At 41.6% G+C, this 23,366-nt stretch overlaps 1 protein-coding gene across 1 annotated transcript in view; it reads right to left on the bottom strand.

The window, feature by feature from the left end:
• Positions 1-23,366, bottom strand: part of LOC137377123 (very-long-chain 3-oxoacyl-CoA reductase-A-like) — a 223,261-nt gene that overhangs the window by 167,257 nt on the left and 32,638 nt on the right. The window contains exons 2-3 of the mRNA XM_068046451.1: positions 8,482-8,528; positions 8,101-8,176 (exon numbers count right to left, since the gene is read on the bottom strand). Of these exons, the coding sequence (XP_067902552.1) occupies positions 8,101-8,176; positions 8,482-8,528 (123 nt within the window). The remainder of the gene's footprint in view (positions 1-8,100; positions 8,177-8,481; positions 8,529-23,366) is intronic.

Raw genomic sequence — 23,366 nt, 5'->3', positions numbered from 1 at the left:
ATCTTTAGTACCATTACACAGGAACATAGGAAGATGTGAACAGGAGTAGGCCATTCAGCCCTCGAGCTTGCCCTGCCATTCAATGAGATCATGGCTGATCTGCAACCTAATTCCATATACCTGCCTTTGGCCCAGATCCCTTAATATTTTTGCTTAACAAAAATCTATCTACCTCAGATTTAAAATTAACTGTTATAGCTTCAACTGCTGTTTGTGGGAGAGTTCCAAACTTCTACCACCCTTTGCATGAAGAAGTGCTTCCTAACATCTCTCCTGAATGGTCAGGCCCTAATTTTCAGACTATGCCCCTAGTTTTAGAATCTCCAACCAATGGAAATAGTTTATCTTTATCTAGCCTGTCTTTTCCTGTTAATATCTTGAAGACTTCAATCAGATCACCCCTTAACCTTCTAAATTCTAGCGAAAACAGGCCTAATTTGTGTAATCTCTCCTCGTAACTTAACCTTTGTAGTTCAGGTATCATTCTTGTAAAGTTACGTTGCACTCCCTCCAAGGCCAATATATCCTTCCTAAGGTGTGGTGACCAGAACTGCTCACAGTACTCCAAGTGGGGTCTAACCAGGGTTTTGTACAGCTACAGCATAACCTCGGTGTCTTTATACTCCAGTCCTCTCAATATAAAGGCTAGCATTCCATTAGCCTTTTTGATTATTTTCTGCACTTGCTCATGGTATTTTAAACATCTATGCACCTGAACCCCCAAGTCTCTTTGGACATCCACTGTACTTAACCTCTTCCCATTGAGAAAGTACCTTGCTCTATCCTTTTTTGGTCCAAAATGGATAACCTCACACTTGCCCGCACTGAAATCCATCTGCCACAGTTTTGCCCATTCACCTAGTCTGTCAATATCTCTTTGCAATTTTATGCTATCATCTAGACTGTCTACAATGCCACCTAACTTTGTTAGGTAGGGAGCTGCAAGATTTTGACCCAACAGTGAAGAAACAACAATATATGTCCAAGTCAGAATGGTGTGCCACTTGGAGACGACCTTGGTAGCAATAACGTTCTCATGAACCTCTTGACCTTATCACTGAGATGAATAAGGACTTGTGTTAGGGAACTGCTGCTGAAGAAACCTGTGAGTTGATGTAGTGAATCTCGTAAATAGCACACACTGCAGTTACAGTATGTCGATGGTGGAGGGAGTGACTGTTGGTGGATTGAATGCACATCAAGCATACTTTGATCTGGATAGTGTCAAACTTCTTCAATGTTGTTGGAGCTGCACACATCTAGCTGAGTGGATAGTATACCATCAGATTCTTGATTTGTAGGTGGCAGAGGCTTTGGAGACATACATACGAACATACAAATTAGGAGGAATAGGCCACTCGGCCCCTCAAGCCTGCTCCACCATTCAACAAGATCATGGTTGATGTGATTGTAACCTCAAGTCCACATTCCCGCCTATCCCCCATAACCTTTCGCCCCCTCGCTCATCAAGAATCTACCTACCTCGACCTTAAAATATTCAAAGATTCTGCTTCCACTGCCTTTTGAAGGAGAGTTCCAAAGTCACGACCCTCAGAAAAAATTTCTCCTCATCTCAGTCTTATTTAGGCGACCCCTTATTTTTAAACAGTGACCCCTAGTTCTAGATTCTCCCACAAGTGGAAACATCCTTTCCACATACACCCTGTCAAGACTCCTCAGGATCTTGTGTTTCAATCAAGTTACCACTCACTCTAAATTCAAGTGGATACAAGCCTAGCCTGTTCAACCTTTCCTCATAAGACAACCTACCCATTCCAGATATCAGTCGAGTAAACCTTCTCTGAACTGCTTCCAATGCATTTACATCCTTCCTTAAATAAGGTGACCAAGTCTGTACACAGTACTCCAGATGTGATCTCACCAATTCCCTGTATAACTGAAGCATAACCTTCCTACTTTTGTATTCAATTCCCCTCACAATAAATAACATTCTATTAGCTTTCCTAATTACTTGCTGTCGCTGCACACTAAGCTTTAACGATTCATGCACCAGGACACCCAGCTCCCTCTGCATCTCAGAGCTCTGCAATCTCTCATTTTGATATGCTTCTTTTTTATTCTTCCTGCTAAAATGGACAATTTCACATTTTCCCACATTATACTCCATTCGCCAGATCTTTGCCCACTTGCTTAACCTATCTATATCCCTTTGTAGCCTCATGTCCTCTTCACAACTTACTTTCCTACCCATCTTTGGGTAATCAGCAAATTTAGCAACCATACCTTTGGTCCCTTCATCAGAGTCATTTGTATAAGTTGTAAAAAGTTGAGGTCTCAGCACTGATCCCTGTGGTACACCACTTGTTTCATCTTGCCAACCAGAAAATTACACATTTATGCCTATTGTTTCCTGTTAGCTAGCCAATCTTTTATCCATGCCAATGTTACCCCCCCACACCATAAGATTTTATATTCCACAATAACCTTTGATGTGTTCCTTATCAAATGCCTTCTGGAAATCTAAGTACAGTACACCCGTTCCCCTTTATCCACAGCACGTTACTTCTTCAAAGAACTCCAATAAATTGGTTAAAAATGTTTTCCCTTTCACAAAATCATGTTGACTCTGCCGAATACTTTGAATTTTTCTAAGTGCCCTGCTATAATAGCTTCTAACATTTTCCCCATGACACATGTTAAGCTAACTAGCCTGTAGTTTCCCACTTTCTTTCTCCCTCCATTTTTGAATAAAAGGAGTTACATTCACTATTTTACAATCTCATGAAACCCTCCCCGAATCTAGGGAATTTTGGAAATTTAAAAAGTCAATGCATCAACTATCTCACTAGCCACCTCTTTTAAGACTGTATGAAGTCCATTAGGACCAGTGCACTTGTCAGCCCACAGCTCCAACAATTTGCTCAGTACTATTTCTCTGGTGATTGTAATTTTCTTAAGTTTCTCCATCCCTTCCAATACCAGAGTTACAGCTACTTCTGGGATGTTACTTGCATCCTCTATGGTTAAGACAAAACCAAAATACCTATTCAATTCATCTGCCATCTCATTATTTTCCCATTATTAATTCCCCAGACTCATTTTCTATAGGATCAACGCTCACTTTGTTAACTCTTTTTAAAATATCTATAGAAACTCTTACTATGTTTTTATATTTCTAGCTGGCATTCTCTCGTACTCTTAATTTTTCTCTAACTAATCTCTGTCATTCTTTGCTGCTTTTTATATTCTGTCCTATCTTCTGATCTGCCACCCATCTTTGTGCAATGAAAAACTTTTTCTTAAAGTTTGATACTATCTTTACTTTTTTTTTTTAAAAAGTTAACCATGGATGTTAGGCCCTTCCCTTGGAATTTTTCTCTCATTGGCATGTATCTATTCTGTGCATTCCAAAATATCCCCTTAAATGTCTGCCACTGCATCTCTATTGACGTATCCCTTAATCTACTTTGCCAGTTCACTTTTGCTGGCTCTGCTTTCCTGCCCTCCTAATTGCCCTTATTTAAGGTTAAAATACTAGTCTTGGACCCACTCTTCTCTCCTTCAAACTGAATGTAAAATGCAATCATATTATGATCGCTGCTGCCTAAGGGTGCCTTCACTATGACATTATTAATTAATCCTATCTCATTGTACAATACCAGGTCTAGTACAGCCTGCTCTCTGGTTAGCTCTAGAACATGCGGTTCTAAGAAACTATCCCAAAACCATTCTATGAACTCATTTAGGCTACTTTTGCCCAGTCTATGTAGATTAAAATCCCCCGTGATTATCATCGTACCTTTCTGATAGGCACCCATTGTTTCTTGCTTTATACCCTGTCCCACCATGTGGTTACTGTTAGGGGGCCTATAAACCACTCCCACAAGTGACTTCTTGCCTTTATCATTTCTCATCTCGACCCAAACAGATTCTACATCGTGGTTTCCTGAACTTAAATTATCCCCACTCTAATGTGGGAATATTAATGAACAGAGCCACCACTCCACCTTTTCCTATCTTCCTGTCCTTCCTAAATGTTGTAACAACCGAGGCGAGAGCAGTGCACTGTTCATTCTAGTCCCACTTCATCACAGGTCACAACATATATTTAAATTTTCCCACTTAGCGATATGGTCAATCATATACTCTATTTTTACCAAAATAAAACATACCAACATAATAAACAATAAAATTATCAGATTATAAAACAAGTCTTAACCAGTAATAAAGTAAAGCATAAACATACAGATTGAAATATTAAAGTTTCCTTTTTATTTTAGCCCTTCACATACATATATCAGTTAACTAGGAAACAAGGGGGGATTGTTGCTTAGAGCTGTGTTACAAAAAAAAAAGAGACAAAAAAAAAAACACTTAGTCTGAATACTTGTTCATTCTTGAAGGAACAGATGAGATATGCTGTGTTCCAAAACTGGCACAGAGAGTCTGGCCTCCGAGTACATGTACGAGGATCTTTAAGAACAGTTCTTTTTAGGCAGTGTTGAGAATTAATTTAGCAGGCTTTTCTTCAATGATAGGAGACTAGATGACTTGACAGTGAACTTCTCAGGCTCTTTTAGAGAGGTGCTGGAAAGCTGAGCTGGGTTGTGGTCTTGTCTCCTTCCTTGGGAATTCCCTTCTCGCCTTGGAAGTTCTCTCTTCTGCAGGTGTTTTAAAAGAGATGGAACAGGCTGGGCTGAGCTGGCCTTCTGTCCTTCAATTTTTTTTTAATAGAAACGACCACCTCTTTTAAACAGTTCAATCCCAACTCCAAATAATTCAAAAGTGCAACTGGAAACAGAAAGCCCACCTTCTGACCTGTCACTTGTCTGCATGCATCTTCCCCGGTTACCAGGCTTCCTGTTGTATTTTGAACTGGAGTGTCATGTGACACTCAGCAAGTAATGTCAAACAACTCCTTTCAGTGTCCTCTTGATGATCCTCTTGAAAAAAAACTGGTCCAACATTTCTTCAGTTTGACTAGGAATTCCTCAAAACATTCAATAAAAACAGAAGCACTTCATAATATTATGTACCCTTCAATATTCAGGTCCCAATCTATGTCAATAAAAGCAAAATACTGCGGATGCTGGAAATCTGAAATAAAAACAAGAAATGCTGGAACCACTCAGCAGGTCTGGCAGCATCTGTGGAAAGAGAAGCAGAGTTAACGTTTCGGGTCAGTGACCCTTCTTCGGAACCCAATCTATGTCATCCTGCAGCCATGTCTCTGTAATGGCCAGCAGATCATACTTATTTCTATTTAGCTTTCAGTTCATCTGTTTTGTTTCGAATCCGATGTGCATTCACAGATCCTTTAGTTTTGTCCTTTTATTATTTTTTGTAACCTCTAGCCTTGTGTACTGATTTACTCTTAGATTTGTCCTCACTGCCCCTTCCTCCCACAGTCTGTTTATCTTTTCCCATATTAATACCTTTCTCTCTTGCCTTGTCTCATCTTCCCAAATTAGATCCCTTGACCCCCACTGTTTAGTTTAAAATCCTCTCTACTTCCTTAGTAATGCAGCACGCTAGAACACTGGTCCCAACATGGTTCAGGTGTAGATCATCCCAACGGTACAGCACCCCTCCCCCCACTTTCCCTAGTGCTGGTGCCAGTGCCCCATGAACCAGAACCCACTTCTACCACACCAGTCTTTGAGCCACGCATTAATTTCTCTATTATTTGTCCTACTCCAATTATGGCTCAGGTAATAATCCAGAGATTACCTTTGAGGTCCTGCTTAATTTGGTGCCCAGCTCCTCATACTGACTATGCAGAACCTCTTTCTTTGTCCTGTCGATCTCATTGATACCTACATGGAACACTATGACTGGATCCTCCCCCTGTAAGTGGCACTCCAGCCCAGAGATATCCCAAACCCTGGCACCCAGGCAGGTAACACAGCCTTCTGGACTCTTGCTTTTTGCTGCAGAGAACAGTGTCAATCCCCCTCACTATACAGTCCCCCTACTACTTTCCTTTTTGCTTCCCCAACTTGAATGGCTTCCTGTGCCATGGTCAGTCTGCTCATCCACACTACAGCCCTTGCTCTTGTCCATACAAGCTGCAAGAACCTCGAACTTTTTCCTCAATTGCAAAGTCTGAGGCTCCTCCACTCCCACCTTCTCGATTCCCTTACCTGCCTGACTTGCAGTCACACCCTCCTGTCCTTGACCACTAACCAAAACAGGCGACCCTATCCTAAAGGATGTAACTGCCTTCTGGAACAAAAGCAGTCAGGAGGTGAGCCACTCACCAGAGTACTCAGCCTCTGACCTGCTCTAGCCACAGCTGGTCAAATTCAGTTTCTGATCAATGCTAACCCCAAAGGACCTTGATTATGGTAGCAATGTCATGGGGAGGTGACTATGCTCTCTTGTTGGAGATGATGATTGCTTGACACTTGTGGCATCAGTGTAAACTGCTACTCTTCAGTCCAAATCTGGATGTTGTCCATGTCTTGCTGGATGCAGGAATGGACTGCCTCATTTTTGAAGGAATTGCTAATTGAGTGGAGCACTGTGCAATCTACAGCACACAGCCTCACTTCTGACCTTATAGAGGGATGGTAATTGATGAAGTAGCTGAAAATAACTGTATGCTGCCTTGAGGAACTACTGTAGTTATGTACTCAGGCTGAGATGACTGACCTCCAACAACCTCAACCATCTTTATGTGCCAGGCATGACTCCAGTCACTGGAGAGATTTCCCACTGATCCCTATTGACATCAGTTTTACGGTGTGTCTTGATGCCACACTCTTGCCAAATGCTGCTTTGATGTCAAGAGCATTCATTCACTTCACCTTTGGAATTTAGTTTGTGTCATTCTTTAGACAAGGCTATAATGAGGTCTGGAGCTGAGCAGTCTGTCGGAATCCAAATTGAGCATTGGTGAGCAGGTTATTGGTGAGTTAAGTGCCACCTGATAGAACTATTGACAACTCACTTTGCTACTGATTGGAAGTAGGCTAGATTGGTTAGGGTAGGGAAATACATTAGGTGCATTAATAACTCAGACCTTTTAAGAATTACTTTCATCATCTCCTTCCTCTGAAGACCTACCAGTTCAGTCTCTGACCTCAGTTATAATGACCATCAATAAACACACTATCACTTCTCCATCTTGAATTCTGATCAAAAGGCTTCAATTCAGGAATATAAAGTCCTACAAAAGTAAAGTTTAAAAGTATGGAGGAGGAAAAAGTACTTACACTCCCCCACACACAATTTACCTCTAAAAGTAGATGAATGTTTATTAGAACACTGATGTTATTTCCAGTTACCAACTGAGCCGGAGCAAAATTCAGCAGTTACCTGTCTGTCACTGCTCCAAGTATTGTCTGGGAAGTGGAGTTGATCCAAATTTTTCTTTTTGGGGGATAAGGCAGAATAATACAGACATAACATGCTTAACTTACCTCAATGCAAAACCTTAACTCTTGGTGCTTCAGCAAAGGTAAGTCCCACAAACAAAATGAATGTAATTTTTACTTCACAGACTGTTGTAAATCACAAAATTAATGATTCTTCAATGCTGACTTAAGGCATTCCACTTTAGCCAAGATTTTCAACTATAACCATTACAATTTCAAATCAATACATTAATCTGTATGGCAGGGGTATTTTCTAACGTTGAGTCAAGCCCCACAATTCGAAATTGACTTGGAAGCTGCACTCACTCACTTCAAATCTTATTTTACACGTGTCAGTGCAATTAAATATGCATCAAGTCTGTTTTCCCTCCTTCTCTCTTCCCCTAACAGCCATAGGTTCACTCTATCCTTCCACCTCTCACTCCCTCCCCAAATGCAGTTACATCAACAGAAGCATCCAGGTGTTTTACTGGATTGGTGGGAATGCAATTTGATTGTGATTCATCTGCTAAATAGGGGCCTGAACATGTTCCACAATGCCTCTGCTGAAAGTGCATGCATGGATGTTAGGTGGCAAAAGAAATGGGTTTGACTGATATCTACACAGTAACGGCCAACTGGCTCAATCAAGGCTCAACAAAATGCCATTTGGTAAAGCATCACAATTACTGCCACCTATTGAACATTATTACAAGGAAGGTGGGGAAAATGAATAGTCAGTGAAATGAAAGCCTTCGGAAAAAAAAAGTTGTTGACTTACTTATTTCCTTAGCAACTTGGTCCAGTTTTGCTTGGGATCTGCTGATGAGGACAATGCTCATGCCATGCTTGGCAAGCTAGTGTGTAGAAAAATTCAAGAGTCAAAGATAATGAAAGTAATTGGGAGATACCATTTTAAACAACTTTTTTTTTAATAAACTATTTTGCTTCAGTCTATTTGATATTTTATATAAAATGCTTTCGGTTTGAACAGTAACATAATGGATCTGGATATATATTATTTCCAAGTGAGCGTCTTGGACAGGGCAAACAACGTTTTAGCAACCAAGTGTTATGATCATGGTGAAGACTTCGTTTAACCAAAATAACGTGAAGAGGGTAAAGACATTCAACTGAAAGAGTGACTCGTTTTGTAACATACCTCCTTTGCATAAGCCTTTCCAATTCCATCAGTTGCTCCTGTAACAACTGAAACAAAAACAAAAAATCATTTTTTTTTTTAAATGAATGACTGGGCGAACTAGAAATGTGCACGCATTTGGTTTTCAATCACAGCTGTGTTTCGGGTGAACAAATCTAAATACAGATGTTATCTTAACTAGAAATTTGCGCTCTTTCCCTCTTCAGTTTGTACAAAGTGACCAAATTTAGTTCCCTACACAGCTAGTAATCCAAAACAATGCATGCACAATGTCTTTTATTCTCCCCAAAAATGTACCTGGATTGACACAAGTGCAAGTACAAAGAAGAACAGTACAGCACAGGAACAGGCCACTCGGCCCTCCAAGCCTGCGCCGATCTTGATGCCTGCCGAAACTAACACCTGCTGCACTTCCGGGGCCCATATCCCTCTATTCCCATCCTATTCATGTATTTGTCAAGATGTCTCTTAAACGTCGCTATCGTATCTGCTTCCACCACCCCCGCAGCAAGTTCCAGGCACTCACCACCCTCTGTGTAAAGAACTTGCCTCGCACATCCCCTCTAAACTTTGCCCCTCGCACCTTAAACCTATGCCCCCTAGTAATTGATTCTCCCACCCTGGGAAAAAGCTTCTGACTATCCACTCTGTCCATGCCACTCATAACTTTGTAAACCTCTATCATGTCGCCCCTCCACCTCTGTCGTTCCAGTGAAAACAATCTGAGTTTATCCAACCTCTCCACATAGCTAATGCCCTCCAGACCAGGCAACATCCTGGTAAACCTCCTCTGTACCCTCTCCAAAGCCTCCACGTCCTTTTGGTAGTGTGGCGACCAGAATTGCACGCAATATTCTAAGTGTGGCCTAACTAAGGTTCTGTACAGCTGCAACATGACTTGCCAATTCTTATACTCTATGCCCCGACCGATGAAGGCAAGCATGCCGTATGCCTTCTTGACTACCTTATCCACCTGCCACATTCAGTGACCTGTGGACCTGTACGCCCAGATCTCTCTGCCTGTCAATACTCCTAAGGGTTCTGCCATTTACTGTATACCTCCCACCTGTATTAGACCTTCCAAAATGCATTACCTCACATTTGTCCAGATTAAACTCCATCTGCCATTTCTCTGCCCAAGTCTCCAACCGATCTACATCCTGCTGTATCCTCTGACAATCCTCATCATTATCCGCAACTCCACCAACCTTTGTGTCGTCCGCAAACTTACTAATCAGACCAGCTACATTTTCCTCCAAATCATTTATATATACTACAAACAGCAAAGGTCCCAGCACTGATCCCTGCGGAACACCACTAGTCACATCCCTCCATTCAGAAAAACACCCATCCACTGTTACCCTCGGTCTTCTGTGACCGAGCCAGTTCTGTATCCATCTTACCAGCTCACCTCTGATCCCGTGAGACTTCACCTTTTGCACCAGTCTGCCATGCGGGACCTTGTCAAAGGCTTTACTAAAGTCCATATAGACAACATCCACCGCCCTTCCCTCATCAATCATCTTCGTCACTTCCTCAAAAAACTCAATCAAATTAGTAAGACACAACCTCCCCTTCACAAAGTAAATGCAAGAGATGACTACTATATAGTATACTGAATGAGAATTCAAAAATCATTACAATAAACTCAAAATATTGTTCTATTATATATTTCAAAAGAAAACATTTGCATTGTTATGGAGAAAGAGCATGGGAGTAGGATTAATTGGATTGCTCTTTCAAAAGAGATAGCACAAGCAGGATGGGCTCGATGGAAGCCTACCACACGGTATGATTTTATGAGTCTATTCTATACTCTGTAGGTTTTAATCCAGGTAATGCACAATGTTACAAATTGTCATTCCAGGTTAACATATAAACTAAAGAATTCAAATGCAGGTTTCTCCTGATGGTTCAGCAACTTTATTTAATGAGTAGCTAAGCTATACAGAACAGGTTCAAATGTCTAGAACACACTTCCTATGTTATACATGTGACAGCTGAGTTTCACCCAAACTTCTGACAGACTTACAAGTAGAACTTGATACCACATTGAATGGCTGAACCGAATAGCATAGATACATTTAAGGGAAAGCTAGGCAAGTACACAAGGGAGAAATATAGGATTACAGTGACAGGGTGAGATGAATTAAGATGGAGGTGGTGCATGTGAAACATAAACAGCAGCATGGGCCTGTTGGGCCGATTGACCCTTTTCTGTACTGTAAATTCTATGTAATCCATGGCCTGTGCCAAGTTAGCTGATCTCACTGGTGGCAGCTGTAGGAACACTGCAAATCCAAACACTAATTCCCCTCAGCCACTGGTTCAGGGAGAAGAAAATCAGATAGGCTTCTTGGTCCTGATCACTATTCAGCATCTCAACTGGAAATAGAATGCACATCTGAGATCAACCTGTTACATCTATCACTCGCTATCAAAATTCATACAGCAGTAACAGTAACTTTGGAAAGATAATTGATGCCGGGGCGGGCGAGGGCAAGAGTTGGAGAGGGAGAAGATCAAGTCAACATCACAGAAAGCCTGCAAGAAGGATCCTGCAGGCAAGAGAAGAACCCTGCTGACCAAGAACAGCCACCACAGCAGAGAGATCGTGACTTGAGATAAGTGACTGAGACAAACCATCTGTGAAGGTAACAAACTACACACCATCAACTTTGGGGGGTATTACAACCACAAGAGCTCTACAATACTTCAAGTATCTTGAAGCAAGTTCAAGACTACAAATAATTAGGCCTGCAACTTGTTAAAAAAAAAAAACTTTCCCTCCCGAGATGACTCAATAATCTTCTGCAAACCACAAACAATTACCTCACTTGGAATTTTAAACTACCTTTTACACTTTATCTATCTATTCTTATGTATGTGGGTGAATGGGAGAGTGAGATTGTGATCATTGAGATGTTTTAATTTAAACCGACGAGAAAACCTATCATTTGTTTGTTTATTTCACGCTAAACATATTCAGGAGCTAACGCATCATTTTTACAAAGCACGATTGCAGTCAGCTGGGAAGTGAATAATGGGAACCACCCACATCCCTTACCACCTATCCATATCATAGGCAATATGAAATCAATGATACAATTTTAAAGGGTGTGCAGAAACAGAGACCTCAGAGACCCAAGGGTATAAGTACACAAATCTTTGACGGTGGCAGGACAAGTTCAGATGGTTGTTAAAGCATCTGGGATCCTGGGCTTTATTAATGGAGGCATAGGGTGCAAAAGCAAGAATGTTATGCTAATTATTTATAAAACACTGGTTAAGCCTCAGCTGGAGAGATCTGTTCAGTTTTAGGCACAACACCTTAGAAAGGATGTCAAAGCCTTGGAGCAGATGTAGAAGGGACTTATTAGAATGATACTACTACAGATGAGGGACTCGAGTTATGTCGAGAGACTAGAAAAACGGGGGTTCTTCTCAGAAGAAAGGTGGTGGTTCAGAGGAGATTTGACTGATAGGCATTTAAAATCTCGAATGGTCTTGGAGAAACTGTTTGTAGTCAAAGAAGGGTCAGTAGCCAGAGGAGAGAGATTTATGATGATTGGAAGAGCCAGAGGCAACAGGAAGAAAAACTCAATAAAAACTGCAAGCAATGATCTGGAATGCACTACTTGCATTACAAGCAGATTCAATAGCAACTTTCAAAAGGGAATTTAATACTTGAAGGGAAAAAAATTGCAGGGCAATGGGGGAAAGGGACTAGCTGGATAGCTCTACCAAAGAGCAGGCACTTGAACAATGACGCGTATAGTCTCTGTGCTGTAACATGAGGTTTGGTCCCTCTAACTACGGGAAATCACCAAAAAGGTGGATCTTTATGAAGTCAGGTTTTTCTTGCAACATTTATAGCGGCTAAGAACCACCAAAACGTTCCATTTATCATTATAAATGGGTCATTACAAGGAGGCGGGAAAACCTATATTGCACAAAGAAAATCAGCAGCAGACCCCAACTCCTGAAGGAGCCTGAGCATAAAAATAACAGTAGTGCAAGCTGGTAGGAGCATGGACATAGATTCCTACAATAAATATTTTGATATAATAGCAAAAAGCAGAAAAGTCTTATTCCAAGAGCATCTATAGCCAATAATTCATGGGATAATTGTTCCATTTACCAGTACTGGCATCCCTCAATTTGGTGAAGACCAAGTCACATGTCAGAGGAATCATCATAGCTGGACTACAGGTTCTGCATATTTAATGACAATTGAGAGAATCATTTGTAGATTATTGTAAATTGTTGTTCGACATCTTAAGTATTGGCAGTGTAGTGTTTATGGCACTGGACGAGCCCAAATGTTGCAAGTTCAAATATCAAGGCAAATTGTGAAAATGAATTCAACAGATCTGGTCTTTCGATGGGTTGATGCCAGAGGGGAAAAACGAACATGAAACCTGCCATGTTGTAAAAACCAAACTAGTTCACTCATCCTTTGGTGAACAGGAACCTTGCCATCTCTATCCAGTCTCGCCTAAATGTGACTCCAGTCCAAAACTATATTTTGACCATAATGATGTCTGAAGTGGTCTAATGAGGGGTTCCGAAGAAGGGTCACTGACCCGAAACGTTAACTCTGCTTCTCTTTCCACAGATGCTGCCAGACCTGCTGAGTGATTCCAGCATTTCTTGTTTTTGTTAATGAGTCCCTCAATTGTTAAAAGAAAGCACACTCACTACAATGAGGACTCACCATCTTCTCAGGTCAATGTGACATGGCCAACAAGTGGTCATGCCAGCTAACGCCTGGCTCGGGTATAAAATTAAAAGCCAACCCGGGCCTGACCCGACCACAATCAACCCGAAGCCGACCCGAGCCCTTTAATTTTTTTTCGCGCCTGACCCGACCCGAATCTCCTTTATCTGTTCCAGCAGCAAGCTATTCCTGTGACTTTCCGGAAGCAGTGTCCAGCCCAAACCGACCCCGACACAAGTAATCGGGTAGACAGGTTTTAATGCTAGCACCACCCACATCCAAAAAAACAATATCTTGAAGGAACTTAATATCGGATTCTGTTACACACTGGTAATAGCTACGTGGCAAAAAAAAAAATCCATATTTCAGGTCCTGCACTTCCAGAACACAGCTGGAAAATAAAGAAATGTTTTATTAAAAAAGGCAACCTGTTATTTCACAACAAACTGCAAAAACTACCAAATTACAAATTTAAACTAAAAAAATTAACTTGAGATTAGCAACAAATTGTTACAATTTTCTAACAGGAGTCATTCGACTTGTAGGAATGGAAAATGTTTCTGCAAGCAGCCCTATTTTTAGCTTTGACCGCATCACTCCAATATAAATGCAAAAATCAAAAAAAAAGTGTCCACTTGGGATATTTTTAGCCCGTGTTTTTATTTTTGACATCGCCCGCCGAATTGTGACTGCAAAGCCCACGCCTGAGAGCTTTAGCTATTCTGGGCAGGTCCTGATGACCTTTATCTGAATGCCTGAGTGCAGTAACACTCCATTGATTAACGGCTAATACCACTGCAATCGTGACAGCTGCACCTCATGCAAGTGCAAAGGTCTGATTGACAAGGGCTGTCTCCTGGGGATCCATCTGTTACATGAAAAAGAAATTGCTATTTCAATCCCTTTGCTTCTATAAATAGAGAATCCCGATTGATTCCTTCGAACCAGGCACAAATCGTTCGATGCTGGATTTAGAAACCACTGAAATCCCTGGCGTGTACGCTCACGCAATCAGGCACTGTTGCCGCATATTTAATAACGGGACTAAAAACAGGCTGGATTCTCGGGTAGCAAGTTATTAATTCACACAAGAATCAACCCAACTAACTGCTGCCCTGAAAATGGTACTTTTTTGCAAAAATCATTCATTCCTCCAACCCCTTCCCATCGCGTGTGGATAGCAAACGCATATGAGGGACAAGTCATCCGTGATAGACGACAATAAATGGCTGCGTAAGCAGTTGCGCAAGGAAGCATGAATGAGCGCACTGACGCTCAAGATCTGCAAATCAAGGCTCTTGTTTCACCAAGTTAAAAACTACTGGCATCTCATCAAAACGTTCTACTTCAATAAAGCATTGGGGGGGAGAAAGAGAAACAATCTTCCCCCCGTCGCATTTATAGGAATTGATGGCTTGCCAGCTAGATGCGGATGAATATTTTATGAGCTAAAAATGGCATTCAGGTGTCTAAAAATAGCATCCACTGCAGACCCATCAGATGGGGTTGCAAGCTGTACTGGAATACCTTAGTACGCCTCCACTGCAATTCAAAGATTCTTATGCCAGCCTATATTTAAAAAGGAACACACACATTAGAGCAGAATTTTGCACTTAAGACTAGCCAAAAGACTCAAACAGATCTCATTATAAAGATGGGTTATAAAATGATGCAGTCAACAACTTGTATTTATTATTCAGCATCTCTAAGAAGAAAAAACGTCCAAAGCAGTTCACAGAAGTGTTCATAAGCTAGGTCAAGGCGGTACATTTTAAGAAGCATCTCAAAAGGAGGAAAGCCAGGTAGAGACACTGAGGTTTAGGGAGGGAATTCCTGAGCTTAGGGCCTGCGCATCTGAAGGCTTTGCCCACCAATGATAGGGCAGTTAAAATTAGGCATGCTCATGAGGCCAGAACTGAAAATATGCAGCATTGCCTAAGATAAGAAATAGGAGCAGAAGTAGGCGCAGGCTTGGAGGGCCGAATGGCCTGTTCCTGTGCTGTACTGTTCTTGGTTCTTTGTTAGACCATAGGGCCCTTAAGCCTGCTCCACCATTCAATAGGATCATGGCTGATCTTCAGTTTCCACTCCACTTTCCTGCCCACTCCCACCTATATTCCCAGAGATCAAAAATCTCTCAGCTTTGAATAAATTCAATGATGGAGCATCCACAAGCCTCTGGGGTAGACAATTCCAAACCCTTTCACAATTCTTGCATAAGGTGCAGGACTGGAGGCGACTAGAGATAGGGAGGGGTGAGGTTAGGAAAGATTTGTAAAAAAGATGAGAAAAGTTTAAAAATTAAAAACTGGGAGCCAATGTAGGTCAGCAAGCACAGGGCAATGGATGAATCAGAGCGAGGTCACGGGCAGCAGGTTTTCTTGCATGACAAGTTTATGGAGAGTAGAACATGGGAAGCTGGTCAGGAGTGCATTAGAATGGTCAAATCCAGAGATCTCAAAGGCAAAGATGAGGGTTTCAGCAGATGACCATAGGCTGAGGGGAGGGGGGGGCAGAAATGGGCAATGTTATCGAGGTGGAAAAGGTGGTCCTAGTGATGGTATGGAATTGTGGACATCTCGGGGTGAAATACAACAGCAAGGTTGCAAAAGGTCTGGTTCATCCTCAGAGAGCTGCCAGAGACCCAAGATAATAGCTTGTCTTCCCAATATTTAATTTGAGAAAATTTCTCATCCAGTATTGGCCCTCAGACATGTGGTCTAATAATTTAGAGACAGCAGAGTCGTCGAAAGGGGTGGTGGTGGTGAAGTAGAGCTGCACATTTTCCACCTACATGCAGAAACTGACACTGCTTTTGGATGTCGCTGAGGGGAACAGTGTAAATGAGAAATAGGAGGGGACCAAGGATAGATCCTTGGAAGACACCAGAGGTGGTGGTGTAGAAGCAAGAAGGGATGCCACTGCAGTTGAATCTCTGGCTATGACTGGATAGATAAGAATGGAACCAGATAAGTGTAGTCCCACACATCTGAACAACAGTGGCAATGTGTTGGTGGGAGGAGGATGATATGGTCAATTGTGTCAAAGGCTGTGCCAGGCTGAGAAGGATTGAGGAGAGCAAGTTTACAGATTTAGGAGGCAACAACCAACTATTCAAGGACTTGAAAAGAAATAGGGAGATTGAAGATGGTTGGGGAAGGGGGGGGGGGGGAAAGAGAGAAGAGATAGCTTTCAAGAATGAGGGTTCAAGAGCTGTTTTTTTTTTTGAGGGGTCATGGTAGATTTGAGAGGGGGGGGGGGGGGAAAAAAGAGAAAGAGAGAACACCTGCTCTCAGAAGCCTGATATAGCAAAAGGCTGCAAAGACATGAACCTGTTGTGAAAGTTGAAGCTCAGAGAAGACAACAACCAGCAGGATCACCAGGAATTGCCTTCTTCACGGATGTCCAGGCCAGAAGTCCTCTGAGAAATGAGTGGAAATGACATTAATTTTTGAAAAGATCTGCAGATCTAACCCATTGCAACTAGTAATAGTTTGGGACTTCTAACGGCAAAAGATTTCACCATCAAAAAGGAATGTGAAATGTGTCAAGTGTGGTGTGAGGTTTTCAAGTACTTTAATAAGTACAGAAAATACCTTTCTTTGTAATCTAGGGTATCAGCTACTTAGAGTACTATATAGTTAATGGGATTTCTTTTAGTTTAATTATAATAAAAGCCTGAAAATATGAAATCCTTGAAATTGTTCTGGGGGCTCATATCTTGTATTTTTCACATTAACTATCTCACTGAGGTCATAACATGGGAGTATTTATTTCCCTCAGATGGACACAGAAATAAAGGAGGGGGATGTGGGTAGATAGCAATACAAGCAAGTGATCAGAGGTGGCCTCATCTGTGTTTAACAATACCAGTGGTGAGGTCACACGAGGTGGCCGTGAATACGGGATGAGGAGCTTATGTGGAGTGAGAAATTAAGGGAGGATAAGTGAGCAGTGAGCTCAGGAAAGAGAGCATGATGAATGAGATGGAGGTTGAAATCACGAGGATGAGAAGGTGCTCAGTGTAGAGGCTGAGGGAAGAAAGTAGTGAAGTTATTTCAATAAAAAAATGTTTACGGTACTTGGACGGGCAGCAGAGAACAAGGACCTCAAACCTTTAATTTGTATTATAAAATTACGCTCAATATTCCCTATGGTCTATACTGCTTTGCTCAATTTTCTTTTGGTTTTCTGAATTTTGGGGATGTTACGATGCCGGACCTAGGGTCTCTTACCTAGACTGAATAAGAAAATGTCAACAGGATGCACATCAAAATGGCAGAAGTTACAATTTAATAGATCCTTTGTGTTGTCCCTCCTCATTCTTCTTGCACTATCTGCAGTCTTTGACACAACTGACCACACCATCCTCCTCCAATGTCTCTCCTGCGTTCCCCAGTTGTCTGGGATTGCACTTACCTGGTTCCATTCTTATCCATTGAATCACATCCAGGGAATCGCCTGAAATGGTTTCTCTTCCCACTCCCGAACCATTACCTCCGGAGTCCCCCAAGGATCTCTTAGTTCTCATATACATGCTACCCCTCGACGATATTTGAAAACACATCAAGTGCCACATGAAAGTTGAGGACTCTCATCTATAGCACCACCACCCCCTCTGTCCGATGTTAGACTGGCTGCTCAACATCCAATATTGGGTCAGCAGAAATTTCCAACTAAATATAGGGAAGACTGAAGCCATTGTCTTTGGGCCCCACCACAAACTCTATTCCCTAGCCATCATTTCCATCCCTGGCAACTATTTGAAGCAGAGCTAGATTGTTTGCAATCTTAGTGTCGTATCCGATCTCAAGATGAGATTCCGACCACACATCCGCTTCAACACCAAGACTGCCTATTTCCACCTCAAACATCACCCAACTCCAACCCTGCCTCAGCTCAGCTGTTGAAATTCTCATTCATGCCTTTGTCAAGTCTTTGTCAAGATAACTATTCCAATGCTCTCCTGGACAGTCTCCCCCATCTTCCACCCTACATAAAACTTGTGATCATCCAAAACTCTGCTACCCAATTCTTAACTCATTCCAAGTCTCGTTCACCCATCCCTGTGCTTGCCCACCTACATGAGCCCACAGTCCAATAATGCCTCAGTTTTAAAGTCAGTCTCATTTACAAATCTCTCCAAGTAGAACCAATAACTATCCAAATATCAACCTTCCAATTGCCACTGCAAGTTATATGATTTAAGTGTCATTTAGGGCACAGAAGGAATCCATTTGGCCCATCTAGTATATGCCAGCTCTCCACAGAGCCATGCAGTCAGTCCCACTACCCGGCTCGATCCCTGCAAGTCTATTTCTCTCAGGTGGCCATCCAACTTCCTCTTGGAGTTCACTGACTGTCTCTGCTTCCACCACCTTGTGGGCAGCGAGTTCCAAGTCATTACTACCTACCTATCACGTTTAAAAAAAAGTTTTTGCCCAAAACTTTCAATCCATGTCCCCTAGTCCTTGTACCATTTGTTAATGAGAAATGCTTTTCCTTGTCTAACTTAGCTAAGCCAATCATACACTTCTATTAAATCTTCTCTCAATCTTTGTTCTGAGAACAAAAAACCCAGCTTTTCCAACCTAACCTTGTCACTAAAAATTTCCATCGCTGCAACCATTCTGGTAAATCTTCTCTGCACCCTCTCAAGGACACTCATATCCTTCACATTTATAGCACAATTGAAGGCAAGATTTGGCAAATCATATCCAGCTAAAAGGCAAATTAAGATTAATTTTTTCATTCTGCAAGGTAATTAAAAACAAGCTAAAATGCCAGCAAACCAGGTCCACATGAATTCCAACATGGAGAATGTGTCCAATTTTACCATGAAGTGTTGATCCCAATATACTTCCAGAACACTCCTCCCAACATGCTCTCTAGCCCAAAGAGCAGATTGCATCCATTTTGCATAATCCAAACGGTGCTATCTATACATCTTAGAAAGAAGTTTCCATTGTGTCTAATCTGATTAGACTGGAGGAGAGAGACTAGGAAATGTTCCTATTCAGAGGGATCAGGGTGACCTTGTACATGAATCACAGAAAACATGAAGGAATTAGGAAGAAAATTGTACATTAGTCTTTATTATAAGGGGACTGGAGCACAAAAGTAAAGAAGTCTTACTTACAGCAACTGTACAGCACCTTAGTGAGACCACACAAGAGTACTGTGTACAGTTTTGGTCTCCTTAGCCAAGGGAAGATACCTGCTTTAGAGGGAGTGCAATAAACATTCACTAGACAAATTCCCGAGATGAGATTGTCTTACAAAGAGAAATTAGGTAGGTAGACTAGAACTATATTCCCTAGAATTTAGAAAAATGAAACAAGTTTCATCATCGAAACAAATTCAATGGTTTGACAGGATAGATGCGGGGGAGTTTAGAACACAGGGTCAGTCTCAGAACAAGTGGTCACCCATTTATAACAGAGATGAGGAGACATTTCTTCACTAAAAGGGTTATGAATCTTTGGAATTCTGTATCCCAGAGAGCTGTGAATACTCAGTCAAGTATATTCAAGACAGAGATTTTTGGATAATAAAGGAATCAAGCAATAGGAGGATAGTAGAAGGTAGATAAAAGCAAAATACTGCAGATGCTGGAAATCTGAAATAAAAGCAAGAAATGCTGGAACCACTCAGCAGGTCTGGCAGCATCTGTGGAAAGAGAAGCAGAGTTAACGTTTCGGGTCAGTGACCCTTCATCGGTAGAGTTGAGGTATGAATTCAGCAATAATTTTATTGTTGAGCAGGCTCAAATGACCCACTCCAGCTATTACTTATGTTCTTCTGATTTAGTGCTAGCTTAGTAAGAACCAGTCAACAAGCTAGGAGAAAGATCCAACTTGCCAAACCTAGACTTTATTGAGACTACTACAAATAGATAGTAGGCCTCTACAAGATAGAGCATTTGGACAGTCAGGTCCCACAGGAAAGTCCAATAAAGCAAAGATGGCAATCCAAGCTAGAAAATAGAACCTAATAAGTTAGATTTCAAGAGAATAGTATCACTGTACTAAATGAGTCGGAGAAAGCATTCAGTGGAGTACTGGGATAAACACTTGAATCTTCATTTCTTAGCGATGACTAGAGCCCATCAAGAACCAGTTAAACCAAATATTTTCACATGATAATATCTGATGGTGAAATTTCGTTAACACACAAATACCACTGTTGTGACCCCAGCTCTCAACATGAATGCATTAAAGTGAATTACTAATGCATTAAATACTTCATAAATTCTACTTAAATGTAGTATCTTTATTTTGCAATCATATTTATCAGAGTCCTAACCTGACAAATTTTACTTCATCCACACTGGAAGGGTACCATAAGATGCCTATGACAACTGAACTAATGTCAGCATGCTTCATTCACCAGCCCTGACAATAGCATATGCTCCAGTCATATGAGCAGCGCTTTGTTCGAATCCAATCAGAATTCAACATTCACAGGAATTAGACCTGCAGCTCACAGCAGGTTCATATTCACGCCAAAAGCATTGCTCATGATTCACAAAAGCACGCAGCCATGACAGACAAATTTCTCCATTAAGAATTTAGTGTCCAGCATTTTTGAAATTTCAATAAGACTTACCAATGGATTTCTATTTTTAAAATTACCTGTATTTAAGATGTTTACCAAATTTTATAGCTGCTCCTTTAGTTACCTTCCCATTCCTTTCCCTTCAACATCTAACTCTCCTTCCATCCCCCGAAAAACTGGATTCTTTGCTATTTTCTCTTGAGATAGTGTTGCAAATTTGATCAAGATAAACTAGCCAAGACTACACAATGTCTCCAGCATGTAAAGGAACAAGGACACAATTAACAAATGTACAATGATTCATTGAGTTTACTGCATAATTACATATGAACTCTTAAATACAGGGTATTTATACAGTTGCTACTTCTAAGTAATGCATCTTTCATTTACATCAAGTCTAACCATACATAGGCAGTCCACAACTTATTCCTCATGTTAATCATAGAATAATTAGCACAGAAGGTCATTCAGCCGATCATGTTTCTGCCAGTTTTTTGGGAGAGCTGTTCAATGACTTCCACTCCCGTGTTTTTATGATAGCCCGGCAATTTTTATTCCCATCCTTTTTGAAAGCTATTTTTAAAAGTTACTGTTGAATCTGCTTCCATCACCCTTTCAGTCAATGCATTCCAGATCAGAACGACTCATTGAATCAAAGGTTCCTTCTGTCACCTCTGGCTCTTTTGCCAATCACCTTAAAACTGTGCCCTTTAGTTACCAACCTCTGCCACTGGAGTTAGATATAGCTCTTGGGTCTAAAGGGATCAAAGGGTATGGAGTGAAAGCGGGAACAGGTTACTGAGTTGGATGATCAGCCATGATCATAATGAATGGTGGAGCAAGCTCTAAGGGCCGAATGGCCTACTCCTGCTTTTCTAGGTTTCTATGAAACAGTTTATCCTTATTTACTCTATCAAAACCATTGATGATTTTCAATACCTGAACCTCAAATCTCCCTACAGCAGAGAAGGTGGAAGGACACCCCAGTTTCTCCAGGTAACTGAAATCCCTCAGCCCTGGTGCCTTTCCAATAAATCTCTGCTGCACCCTCTCTAAAGGTCTTGACATCCTTTATACATCCTAAAGTGTGGTGCCACAACTGAACACAATACTCCAGCTGAGGCCTATCAAGTCTTTTATAAACACAGATGGGTATGCAGGAGGCATGAGAGAAAAAGAAAATCAATTCAGTCTCTCCACTGGAGATATTGGTGTGCAACAGCATTCCTCAAACGTATCGTTCCCCCTTGCTGACAGTTTTCTCATCTCTCCAAAGCAAAGGATATGGTTCCATGGGCCTACTCACCAGCTGATATCCCTCTCAATTAGCCTTAATTCATGAGCAAGAATACTGTTTGAATGCTGGCTCAGGGAAGTAATAGGAGAATCATTAAGACAATTAATCTGGGTAGGGTGGGAGGAAAGTCTAATCCTGTCTTCACCTCATGTCCAAATGCAAATTTCAGTGAGACTGATAGTAATTAGGTATGGAAGCCCAAGTCATTTTTCCACTCCCCTAACCCATGGGGGCTGAGGCCTTTTGTAGTATCTTTACCATCACCTCATTCCATATCAGCAAACTCAGATTCGGCAGAATCAATTGTGGGACTTCTCTGGTCTGTACATCTCAGCTATTAAACACTGTTCAGAATTAGAGAGAGACAGACAGGCAGGCTGTCAAAGCTTTTCATCTTGCACTTATCAGTACAGATGCAAGAATGCCAAATTTCAACGGGTGCAACAATTATTTGGCATGAGAAAAGGGTGCTGACTGGTTGGCAAGTCGAATCTGATTTCTCCATGGCAGTGCCATGGAGAATGCACCAGAGAACAACTGTCCCTCACGCTTTTGTTTAATTCAAAAAAAGGCACAACGCTTGGACATGTTCCTTTTGCCTGTAGAGGGCAGGTCCCAGCATATGAATACATGTAGCTTATAGCAAACATTGCGAGCCCGACTGATTATCTTAAATTGGTTGTTCGTGTAATTCTTAGCACGTTCAGGATTGTTCAGCAAGTGCTGTCCAATCACGGAATCACATCTAATATTAGACATGGTGTTCTGTGTTTTGCAAGCAGGGGCTTGGTCGAGTATGGCCAGTACTCTGCCTACTGCAAACAGCCAAAAGGGATATGCTGTTTGATACAATCAGCCAATCGATGGGACGTATGGCCTGGCATCGCACAGGCACTGGAATTCATGCCATATTACTTGTGTGGTAGGCAGAATGTCTTTTTGGCTTGATGGCAGCATCCTGTTAATGAAAAATACCACTATTGTTGCTACTGCATAGTAACAGTGTGAAATGGCTAGCTTTACCTGCTTTTTTTTTTATTATTCATTCACTGGATGTGGGCGTCGCTGGCCAGGCCAGCATTTATTGCCCATCCCTAATTGCCCTTGAGAAGGTGGTGATGAGCTGCCTTCTTGAACCGCTGCAGTCCATGTGGGGTAGGTACACCCACAGTGCTGTTAGGAAGGGAGTTCCAGGATTTTGACCCAGCAACAGTGAAGGAATGCCGATATAGTTCCAAGTCAGGGTGGTGTGTGACTTGGAGGGGAACTTGCAGGTGGTGGTGTTCCCATGTATTTGCTGCCCTTGTCCTT

Source organism: Heterodontus francisci, chromosome 14 (genome assembly GCF_036365525.1).
Source record: "Heterodontus francisci isolate sHetFra1 chromosome 14, sHetFra1.hap1, whole genome shotgun sequence".
Taxonomy (NCBI): Eukaryota; Metazoa; Chordata; class Chondrichthyes; order Heterodontiformes; family Heterodontidae; genus Heterodontus; species Heterodontus francisci.
The sequence above is the reverse complement of the archived record's forward strand: the minus strand, read 5'-3'. Positions and strand labels throughout refer to the sequence as shown.